Source organism: Typopeltis vanoorti, chromosome 18, assembly GCF_054136105.1.
Source record: "Typopeltis vanoorti isolate ZY-2024b chromosome 18, IOZ_Tvanoo_1.0, whole genome shotgun sequence".
NCBI lineage: Eukaryota > Metazoa > Arthropoda > Arachnida > Uropygi > Thelyphonidae > Typopeltis > Typopeltis vanoorti.
In genome coordinates, this window is record NC_143566.1 from 18,810,350 (window position 1) to 18,823,318 (window position 12,969).

Consider the following 12,969-nt stretch of genomic DNA (forward strand, 5'->3'; position numbering starts at 1 on the left):
TTTATAAAATCCCTTCAATATCTTAAAAGTTTTGATCATGTTCCCTCTTTTTCTGCCTCTAAACTAAACTTTAACCTATCCTTGTAGAGAATATTTCACAGACCTGTCACTCATCTTTGAATCTTTTTGACCACCTTCTGATCACCAAGAAACCCAGGTGATCAAATCTCTGCCTAGTAGTCAAGATGTGGCCGATTCATAGCCTTATAAAGAGGGATAATAACTTCCTTATCTTTACTTGTTAGTGTGTTTTTCAACATCCAAATAATTCATTGAGCTATTTTACCAACTTTTGCAGTACATTCTCTGTCCAAAAAGAAACCGAACTTTTCGAAAATTGAAGAAACTAGTGGCTCCACCTGTTGTATCTTTTTGTTGTCAAAAGCAGCAACCTTCAGTGGTGTTGTGTTAACTGTTTATGACATTTGCACTATAACTCGGATTCGTTAGAATCCGAGTTATAGTGCAAAGAGTGACAGTGTGTTTTGACGAACTATTGAAAAATGAGTTTCAAACAGAGAGCTGCAATTGACTTTTGTGTTAAACTTGGTAAACGTTTTACCGAAATGCATCAGATTCTTCAAAAAGCATACAGTGATGAATGCTTATCCTGTACTCAAGTTTATGAGTGGTTTAAACGATTTCAAAGTGGTTGTGAGATGCTTGAGGACGACGAAAAACCATCCAAAAACTGGACGAAATGAAGTTAACATCCAAAAAGTGTGTGATTTTATCAAAGAAAACCCTAAATCATCCGTGAGATTTGAAGATGAATTGGGAATTCCAAAATCAACTGTGCACAACATTTTGACCGAGAGTTTGGGCCTTAGTAAATTGAATTCGTGATTTGTTCCCCACAAGTTGACCGACGACCAAAAAATGTATCAAATTGAACAGTGCAAGGACCTCATTAAAACCACTCATAAGGACTCAAACCTCCTTGAAATGATCGTTACTGGTGACGAAACGTGGTGTTTTGAGTATGAGCCCTAAACAAAGTGCCAGAATTACAACCATCAAAATTAGAAGTTAAAGTGCCTTTAACTTTCTAATTTTGATGGTTGTAATTCTGCAGCCATCATCAGCAATACCTCACTTCCTGTCCTGTTCCTTCTATCCTCCCTGAAAATACAAGACCCTTTACATTCTATCCCTGTAACTGTATAATTTTCAGTCAGCCAGGTCTCAGTGATGATTATAATTTTTGGCCAAGTTGAGTTTGCCAATGCTAAAAACTCCTCACCCTTTTTTGCATAAGTACATGCATTTCAATGTCCCTTTGTATCCATAGTTAACCTTGTGTAATGTTATTACCAACCCGTTTAAATTGGAGACCTGTGAAATCCAATTTGGCATTGCATACTGTACCCATGCTCATTTATCAGAGGGATGGCCAGACACATGCTTGCTTTCATCCTCCCTAATATCCTTGTTTCCCTGGTTTTTCACTATCACACTCTCACTGAACAACACTTTCTCCAAATATCTAATTCCAAAACCATTTAAATATAGTCTATCAGGCATATATAAGTCCTTTTGTCCATCAGATTCACTTCATACATCAAACTGCACACCATTTCTCTTGCACAATCTCCTCAATGGCAATTGGGGAGATTGTGCCAAATAGCCTTGCCTCAAAATGAATCATCTCCCTAAGACCTAAAATCCTCCTCAACAATCATCAGTAATATTGCCTACTCCTCCAGTCCTATTTCCTCTATCCTCCTGGAAAATACAATATCTTTTACAATCTATCCCTGTAATAATGAAACAACTGTTTTTAATTTAAAATAATTGCTTTACCTGAAAAATAACCAGAACAAACACAAATATATCTCAAAATAGGCTTATTTTGAGATATATTTGTTTTTTTTCAAACAATTTTCTTAATTTTCAAACAATATAGTATAAACACTGATTAATACTTACAAGCATTTAATACTTAAAATAAATAATAAATATTTTGTTTAAAAATTATTGGAGTCCATTAAAGCACAAATTGCCTTTTATTTAATACTTTAATTTAAAATTAATTATAAATATTATTTAGAATTAATTTTATAAATAATATTAATTAATGCATTCCAACCATTTTATATGTATAGACATAAGCTGGCAACAGGTCTGTGGAATGCTCGCTATGAGAACAGATTGAAGGTGTGCAAGTTGCAGAGTTTAGCTGACAGGCAAAGAAGAGGTGATATAATAGAAACTTACTAAAGGGTTACTAGAAACTTTCTTATATAAATAGAAAGTTACTAAAGGGATTCTATAAGATTGCAACAAGAGAAATTTTTCAATACATGAAGAGTAGGGACAGAACCAGGGATCATACTTGGAAGTTGTCATAGAATGTTGTTAGTATGGGTGAGCAGACTAGGGTCTTGACTTGGAGAGAGTGGTGAATGAGTGGAATAGATTGCCATAGGTGGATGGTAGCACCCAACAGTGAATACGTTTAAGATGTATAAACAGGTATTGTGTGATTAGTCTTTTGACTAATCACACAATACCTGTCATACTAATCACGCACAAAAAAAATGGACACCAAGACATCGATGTGTTGACTGATATCAGTGTGCGGGATTTAGTTCAATGTAGCGTGTGTTTAATGTATTCATTGCTGAGAGTGAATGGATAGTGGTACGAGAGTGAGAACAGAAAAAATATTTGTCAGAAATGTTTTGTAAGTGAATATAAGAAATGCGAGTGGCAAAAGAATGAAGTAACTGAAAATAAGGATATAAGGCAGGATTGTCAAGATGTTGTGGAGAATGTAGTGGAAGCAGTGAGTGATAGTGCTCAAAATACGAATGAGAGTTATGCTGGCACAGAAAGAAATTGCATGATCATGCAGACTCCTTCAGGAAATAGAGACCAACAGAATGAAAAAAAAGTAGGAATGATTATGGAAGGATAAATTTAATCAATGCCAGGAAAATGACAGAAGCAGAAGAAATAGTTATGTTACTAAATAATCACTTTGCAAAGGTGTATCATCCAGGTAGAGATTTTGCAGTTGCAGGTCATGGAGACTGGCATGAGAATTAAGATGGACAAACTGAAGGTGTTCAGAGTACTGATAAATATCATTATGAATACGGTAGTGGGATTGGGTGATATGTATCAGCCTGTGTGCTATGGAAATGTGCAAGAGAACTGGTAGTGCCTCTGATGAAATTGTTTAACTTAAGTCTCAGCTCTTGTAAGGTTCCGAGGGACTGGAAAGAAGGTATGGTATATCACTTACATGAGTGAACCCATAAAAGTGACTCAAAGACAGAAGTAGCAAATTACAGACCAAGGATGGTGATTAAGATGTTGGAAAACTGGGTAAGGATAGAAGTCAAGAATCGGTGGATAGCTGTATGATACTCCATGGTATTAAGGCGGGTAGGTCCTGCCATAGTAGTTAACTCACATTTTATAAATAGTTTACAAATACTCTGCAAAGGCATTTTACATAATACTGCACAGGAAACTATTACATAAGTTGGAGCAAATGGGTATGGCTATCTTTGGATATGAAGATGGCTGGATAGAGAGGTGGATGGCAGACAGACACTAAAGAGTAGTTTATAGTGGGGTGGATTGCAGGAAATTGATGAGGCTAGGAAATTAGGGGTGATGATGAACAGAGAGTTGAAGTTCATAGGACATATTGCAAGAATTACTTTGTTGAAGAACACATTGACAAATAGTGATAGGGAAGTTATTATCCCTTTTTATAAGATTGTGATAAAGCAGCATCAAGATTTGGTCAACTGAATTACTATGGGATGGGGAGGTGGTGGAGAAGATTGAGACAAATGACCAATCTGGTTAAGGGTCTGTGAAATACTCCCTCTGAAGATAGATTGAAGGTGTGTGTGGGTTGTGAAGTTTAGTTGACTTTGTGTCAATATGTAAGATTGACACAAGGGAAATTTTTCAGTGCATGATGATTACGGAGGGAACTAGGGGGACATCCCTGGAGTTGCGTTAAGAGTGTGGTTAGTAATGGTGTGTGGGCTAAATTTTTTGCTTGGAGAATGGTGAATGACTGGAATGGATTGCCAGAGGTGGTTGCGAGTGCCCTAACAGCAAATGAGTTTAAGAGATATGACAGATATTATGTAAATAATGATTAGTGTGGGTCTCCCATGATAAGGCTTCTTACTCCGTGGACATACCCATATAATAATAATTTGACTTTTGCCTCATGTTGAATATTTTTTCTCATACCTGATTATTATTATAATCCTGAAATGTCAATAAAGTTACTATTCCTTATGTTTTTTTAAAGATAAGTGATAATAATTTGCTCTCTCCTATTATGGTAGTGAATATTATGGCAAAAAGTAATACAGCAAATCTCTCAGTTATTAAGGTAAGTTTTTTTTTGCTTCATTTTGTAAAATAAATTAGAAAATAAATAAATATTTTACCCCTTTTATATTACACTGAATGGAATAAGGGTGGTCTTTAGCTATAACTTTTCAGTAGCTAATTTCTGCCTTTATCATCACTAGAAAATTAGTGTGATCACCAGCCAACCAGTGTAGATAGACAAAATCATTACTAGAATATTACTGTTTTCCTGCTCTGCCTGATGTTCTTATCCTAGCTAGTTTATTATTGTAGTATCAAGTTCTGTGGTCACCTCTGCTGAATTGTGTTAAAAACCTGGGTATCTTTTGGGAGAAGTTGAACCTGCTAAAGATCAACTACCTGAACCCTCAGGAAGAAATTTCCTGAGGGAAAAAAGTCTTCTGATCAGTTCCTAAAATTGAAACTATAAGGTCTTTGTCCTGTAAACTAGCATCTTCTTTAATTATTAATATTTATACTGTGTATTTATTTATTTATTTAAGGATTGAGAAGATCAAATAAAAAAAATCATTATTTTTGCCTCTTAAAAACCTTATTTAAGCAACAGTCTGATATGAATAAATTACCTGTTATGTTCGTTGAGTGATGATACTGAAAAACAAATCAGTACTAAGCAGTTATGGAAAAATCATAAACAGTCATATATAGATACATATTATAAACACAATATTCTATAGTAAACATTATTCATGATCACAACAATGGAACTTGAGCTGTTTTTGCTGTATGTACTGTAGCAGTTTTTTTTCCAAATTTTGCCATTAAAATTGTCCAGTTGAAACAAAAAAATTTAACAGTGATCCTGATTACCAAATTTTATTAAATTGTATCAAGCCAGGGAGGAATTACTTCGTAATTATTTTAAATAATTTTTTGGTAAAAGTGGTTCATTGTTATTATTATCCTAAGACTCCATGGAGTCACAGATTCGTGTAGGACAGTGTTTCTCAAAGCGAAAGGTCTTCAGGGGGGGGTATGTGGCAATTTTCGGCTATGCTTCATTAATGCATGGAATCATATTTCTCAACAAATAGTGCAATTAGAGACATCTGGGATAAAAACAGCACTAACTAATGAACGATATCTTCCCTCCAACAGAAACTGCTGTATAAACTCAAGCAAAACCATATGTTGCTGGTGCAACATATGGTTTTGCATGACACCACTCAGTCGTGAATGCGTTAAAACTAAGAAATATATAGTGAATGTGTTTCAGATGTTATGGAATTTGGTTGAAGAGAATTAGCATTTCGACTCAACTGTTGAAATGCTAATTTGGCTTTGGTTTGCACGATCTTTTGTTAATACCGCACCAATCATATGCACCTCTTCATAGCTGCCTTACGTATCTCAAGTCTTGTAAATTACTGGTAATTTTTGCTTGAAATAATGGGAAAGAAGATGAAGCTATTTGGGTAGATGACTTTGACGATGCACACAAGGAAACTGTTCTCGATGCCTAAAGTAGCGATAGCGAGTAGGTACTTCTTGGTAAGTCACACCATTGAATGATATAATCACGTAATCACAAGAAAGATATTTATTTAACCAAATATTTCGGTCTGGAAATAGCAGACCATCGTCGGTGGTATTACAAGAACAGTTTAAAAAATATACAAGCTAGAATACTAACAATAGATCGTTGAAATTAGAACATGCCGCGTGATGTTATATCACTAAGTATGAAACGAAATATTTTGAAGTAGAAACATGATTGAATTTGCTATTAAAAAAAAATTAATGAGTAATCTTGATTAGGCTTTCCCAGATTTTTGATATAGATATGCAGTCATTACGATTCAGGTTGGGATGATGGAGCAAGGCCTCCACGCTTTCCTTGAACAAACGTTCGAACCTATAACGGGATCTATGTAAGAGGCGCGTTTTGGACCAAAGGATGCTGTGGTCAGTTTCAATCCCGTGTTGAGCCAAACCAGACTTTTCAGGTTTATTGTGAAGAATGGATGATTGATGTTCTTGGATTCTTTTTTCAAGAGAACGTCCAGTCTGTCCAAAGTAAGAGAGATCACAGTTGCAAGGAATTTGATAAACTCCAGGAAGAGATAAAGTTGAGCGTTTGTCTTTAGGAGAAGGAAAATGAGAAGACAGTTTGTTAATAGGAGAATACGTAGCTGTTAAATCATATTTCTTCAAAATTCTTGCGATAGGTTCTGAAATACCGGAGATATAAGGAATAGGTACTCGACGTATTGAATCTTTGTTGTTTTGTGGAGGATTATAAGATGTAAGAAGACGTTGAATACTTTTTTCAGAAAAGCCATTGAGTTTCATGTGTTGCTGGATAGTAGAAAGTTCTTTCTGTAGATAATCAAAAGTAGAACAATTAGTTTTGGCTCTTTTGATGAGACATTTTATAATTCCTGTTTTATGACATGGATGATGGGCTGATTCTTTCAGAATATAACGACCTGTGAATGTTGGTTTCCTGTATACTGTAGTTGTAAGAATATTTGAAGATGATCGGATGAGGAGAACGTCTAAAAAAGATATGCTATAAAAAAGAAGAAATATGAACGTCTAAAAAAACACCATTTGCAGTTTTTTTTTCTCTTAAAACTTTAGTTTCTGAAAATTCCCCCATATATCTTGCACCACGATTTTTTTGCTTTAATTTTGGGAAAAAAGTGCGAGTTATATTCAAGTAGATAAATTTATGGCAATTTTTTTTAGCTTTCAAATTCTTAAGTATGGATCATTGGTTAAAGATTGGATTTATAAACCACAAAAGAGAACAATATAGCAAATTCAAGTGGCTGTAAGCAACAAGAAAACGTTGATATTGCCTCTGGATCAAATGAATTTGATAAGGGTGTGTCGTCTGACATCTCTAGAGAACCAACTAGTAAGAAGATGAAAAATCTTCGTAAGTATGATATGAATTACTTGAAATGTGGATTTTCATGGACGGGAAATGAAAGGGAACCTATTCCAAATTTTGTTCTATTAAAAATCATATTTTTTGTTTATATGAATATATAAATCCAAATAAAATAGACATTTACAATGAAATATACTTTATTTATTTATTATTTGATAAGGGGGTACTCAGTAATAATGAAAATATATGAAGGGGTATGCGGATATCTGAAGTTTGAGAAACACTGGTGTAGGAGATCCCCTTTTGTCATACACACACACAAACTCATACCATACCATAAACACATTCAAATTCTATGCAGACTCCATGCTCTCAGACAATGCATTCCAATCATTCACAACTCTCCATGCAAAAAAAAAAAAAACACCTGCTTCTCATTCCCTTGCTCACACCCTCCTTATACAGCTTCCACAGATAACCTCTTGTTCTTCCCCAATCTCCCACCATTTTATGAAAAACCTCTTCAAACTGCAGAAAGCTATTTTAGATCTAAATGAGATATCCAAAGATTATGGTATGATAATATCAACAGAAAAATCAAAAACTATGGCGTTTAAAGGACAAGATCCAGCAAGAACTAAAATAGTAATAGATAACAAGATCTTAGAACAGGTGAATTCATTTAATTACCTAGGATGTACGATCACATATGAAAATGAAAAAGATATAAACATAAAAATTGCAAAATATTTAAAAAGAACGGGTGTAATTAACTCTATATTTAAACCAAACCTAGTTCAAAAACAAACCAGACTAAAAGTATACAATACATTAGCCCTACCAGTCTTAATGTATGGAAGCGAAATCTGGACAATAAAACAAACAGATTAACAACAGCAGAAATGAAGTTTATGAGAAAAACTGCAAAGTATACCCTATTTGATCACAAAAGATACAAAGAAATTATGAAAGAATTAAACCAAGAACCAGTAATAGAAAAAATTAAAAAATATAAGCATAAATGGATGGAACACGTTCAAAGAATGAAAACAGAAAGATTACCAAAACAAGCCTTAAAGTACAAGCCATTAGGAAAAAGAAAACCAGGACGTCCTCTTAAACGATTCAATGATGACTTCTAAGGCCAGTCATGCTAGAAACAGGCCATGCTAGGCCTAAATCCTTGATATGCATGATGATGATGATTTCTTCAACATTAATCCTATGACAACTCCTTATCAACTTATGCATCATATCACTCCTCTTCCTTCTATCCACTAGACTCTGTCAATTGCATCGTCTGAAACCTTTCTTCATATTCAACATTCCAGAAATCAGAAATTATTTTGGTCAGTTGCTTATGGACCCTCCAACATTTCTTCATCCTTTTGAAAACCAGGTGACCAAATCTCTGCACAGTAGTCCATATGTTGCCTAATCAGAGTCTTATACACTTGGAATCAGAATCTCTTTACTTCTACAAGTCACTTTCCTCTGCATCATTGCCAAAATTCATTGTGTTGCCATTACAATTTTGGCAATATGTCCCCTAAATTTCAGATCCTTATCCATCATCACCCCAAGATCTCTTATTTCTTGCATCTCCAAGAGTATATTCTACATCCTATCTTTGTTTTTTTTCCAAATTTTAATAACTTACATTTTGCAACATTGAACTGTATTCCCACTCCGTGCTCATTCGCTCTGTCTATTCAAGTCTTCTTGCAAGGCCACATCTGCTCTACCACCAGCCCTTCCACAGACAGTCTTATAATTTGATGCTTGAATTCTGTCACCTTCTTTATGAAGGAGCAAAATCTTGCTCTCCCTCTACTCCCCTGGAACTTGACCCAGTGTAAGACTCACATTAAACAAATATATCAAGGCAGATGTCATCTCTCTAGCACATTGCCCCAAAACACATGAACCATTAATATCAAGCCCACCTAACTCCCCATATGTTTCCTCCTCATCAACCACTGCTCTCAAACTCTCAAAAAAAAAAAAAGAGAGGATTGGCACAACATGCCTCAGAATGAAACCACTTCATTAGCTAGAGGAAAAAAAAAAAAGTCACAGAGAAGTATTTACAGAAGCAGGTCAAATATTTCTTCACAAATTTTAGAGCACTGCATTATCTTCTCATTCGTATCAGTTATATAATATATTATTATTATTATTACCTAACACCTCCAGGGAGACCAAAGACTCATCAAGGGAGGGCACCTACTCTACAACCTCTCTGTCTCCTCCACTCAATCCAACTACAACAACCGCAACTACCATCATCGTCTACACCAATACCATCTACCCCCTATCATCACCACTTAGTATTTTCCAAACAATTACAAACATCTGAACCTGCAGCCTTTTGGCTGGAGAGCAGATACGCTGACCACTTGGCCAACCAGGCCGGCATATTGTCGAAAAGGACATAACTCCTGCTTCTAGCTTCTTGATTGCGACTATTCTGGCTCTGTAGGTTTTTCCTTTTTTTTTTCAGAGTGCACAATTCAGGTGCTTAGATAATGCTAACTTGTTTTAGTGAAAGGTCAGCATGTAATATTTAATTTAGTTATTAAATTATTTGTGTCATTCTTGATGTCACATTGTGAATGTGACATCAAGATGAAAATGAAAAACTGCCCAATAAATACTCCAACCATATTCTCTGCAACAGCCATCCTTATACCATTTTCTCCAATCAATGCCATCCCACCTTTTTTTTTGGTGACTACATATTGAAAGAACTCCTAAGGCTCTCTCTTGGCCTCACCAGCCACACTGAACTCATGCTACCCTGACCAACTGAGTCACCATCCCCATATTCCCCATAGAATTGATTATTACCACTCCTCTTATGTTGTCTCTATGATGCCTTTTTTTCTCTTTATTGTATGCTTAATCTCCTCATCCATCCATTCCACACCCTCCCATTTAACCTTCTGATCTTTGGAATAAATTTAGACATTTCTACTAAATAGTTCCTGAATATCATGCAAGCAGCATTGATCTCCTTTCCACCCATCTCTTCATTTTTATGCTATGGCTTGCAGCTGTAACATGAAATGAAGGTTAATCACCAGCTTTGTAGTTCCACATGTACCCTTTCCTTATGGAAATCCTCACATGATTGGCAACCATCTCCAGGTATTCACTTTATGGTCACTCTCACAAACTGGAGGGAGATTTGACACCTCATTTATAATAATATCCTGTGATGGGATGATCAAATCCAAGACCCTCAATCCTCATGCCCTCTGTTACATACTGCCTGAGGTAGTTATCCTTCAAAAACTCAAGAAATTCATTTTCTTCACTTCCAGTTGCTATCTTGTCATCCCAATCTATATTACCATTAAAATCTCCCATAATGATAACCCTTTTCCCACTTGCTAATTTGTTTGTGCATTTCCCGGTCACTACCTTCCATGTTACCAGGTCTATAGCAACATCCAACGAAGTATTTCATTCTATTCACCTCTATCTTACACCATACTGGCTCAAAAAAGCGTGGAGAAGTCACATCTAAGAAGTGGCATCAGCGAACCCTGTTATACATCCAGGAATGAGCTGTTATGTTTGTATACAAATGCTAGAAGTATCAGAAACAAGGGAAATGAAACAGTTGCATTGATTGAGTTTGTTCACCCATAAATTGTTGGAAAAAGTGAGATATGGTTGGATAAGAATGGCATCTTGACAGGAATAGAGATGAAAGTGTATTATGTGTTTCATGAAGATAGAAAGGGTAATGGCATTGATAGTAGAAAAAGAGTTATGTCTGTTCAGTAGTAGAACATAAAGGGTTACGTTCTACTACTGATATCAGATGGTTTGAGCCTGGTCAGAGTTGAAACTCATGAAAGCAATGTCCCATGTAGCAGTAACTTCAACGCTATCTGGTGTGAAGTGGAAGCTAACAGGATGAAATAAATGGAGTGTTGCTACAGATTTGGAGGTTTTTACTGAGAATGATGAAATGCATCACCAAATTATCTTGATGGTTATTAAATAACCATGTGGATGACTTAAATTATTCAATGATTGATTGGGTAGCAGAGAAAATGCATGATAAAAATGAAGGAGAATTTATTGAGCTGTTGCGTGATAACTTTCTCAAGCAGTGTGTAAAGAAGCAACTTTGAGGCCAAAGAGCATTAGATATTATCATAGTGTCAGAACAATTCTCAGTTGAAAATGTGACTATTTTGCCAGCAGTTGGGGATAGTGATCAAGTCATACTGACCTGAAAAGTGTATGGATGTTCCATTTAGGACAGTAACTTGATGAACTAAAAATTTGGAAATTATGACAAACTCAGAAGAATACTATGTTTGGTCCCATGATATCAGTTACTGAATGAGAAGGATATCAGCAGAGTATGGGAGGCTTTAAAAAGATGAATAAATGATACAATATCTGAATGTGTCCCTAGAGTTCAAAGAGGAGGTAGAGTGAGAGTGAAATAGATATTCAATATCATTAAGCAAGAGATTATTAAGAAGAGAAGTGGATGACATGAAAGGAATATCATGAGAATAAGTATAAGAATATAAAATATATATGAAAATACATATTGATACATCTAACTGAAATCTTTAAAGCACAGGCCAGAAAAATTACAGGTATGTTATGGAAAGCTATATCAGAGTATGAAAAGAAATGAACTGTGCATGCTAAAGACAGCCCAAAAGTATTTTATTGATGTATCTTTCTTTCTGGAACAGGTGAGAATGTTCAAATAATGAGTATTCATTTCATTATGATCCATCAACTTGGTGTATGACAAATTATGACAAGCTCATGTCCTGTGCAACATGAGGTACAGGACTATGTACACTGGATGAAGAGATAGACGCACATGAGAAGGAGATTCTAATATATAATAATAAGAATTCAGCAATAGGGATATATCAACTCATGCTAAAGGAGTGTTCAGTCAAACTTACTAAGCCCTTAACATAGTTGTATAACTCGGGTCTCAACTCAGGAAAGATCCCACAGGAATGGAAAAGATGGTACAAAAACTGATACATCTAACTGCCAATCTATCAGCATTTCTGGAGTAGTGGGGAAGATTTCAGAAGCGTTGGTAAGAACTTGCATACAGAAATAGGTTGAAGGATAAGCTATACTTTGCAAAGAACAGTAAGGATTTACTAAAAGGAGGTCATGTTTGAGTAATATGCTCATTTTATTATAATGTTACAACTAAGCTCATTTATAATAACATCCTAAGCAGAGGGATGAATCTGCCAGATTGAAAGTTACTAGTGGTATACCCTAGGGATCAGGTCTTGTATTACTGTTGTTCAACGTATATATTACTAATATTGAGAATAACCTGACAGGGAATATTTAGTTGTTTGATTGATAATGCAAAGATAAGCAAAATAGAGTAATCAGGGATGCTACTATACTGACATATAGCACTTACAGAATGATTAGAACTGTGAACAAATGATGATGGCAAGCGGTTCATTGATAATAAGCGTAAAGTTATGCACTTTTGGCATGATGCAATTTCCAAAGGCCAGAAAAATCACAGGTATGGTATAGAAAGTAAATCAGAATATGAAAAGAAATTGGCTGTGCTGGCTAAATACAACACAAAAGTATTTCATCATTGTGGTATCCATTTTTCTTTTTATGAGGACGGATCTTGAATTTCTAGTGGATAGGAAGTTGGAGTTCAAAAGTCACATAGCAAAAATTTCAAATGCGACTCAGAGGATTATTGTAATATTGAAATGAAC

The 12,969-nt window shown here is 35.3% G+C and overlaps 1 protein-coding gene across 1 annotated transcript in view; it reads left to right on the plus strand.

Annotated features, from left to right (window-relative positions):
* Vps11 (vacuolar protein sorting 11) overlaps window positions 1–12,969 on the plus strand; it is a 457,238-nt gene that overhangs the window by 379,004 nt on the left and 65,265 nt on the right. The window contains exon 25 of the mRNA XM_090408066.1: window positions 4,282–4,369. Coding sequence (XP_090264192.1) covers window positions 4,282–4,369 — 88 coding nt within the window. The remainder of the gene's footprint in view (window positions 1–4,281; window positions 4,370–12,969) is intronic.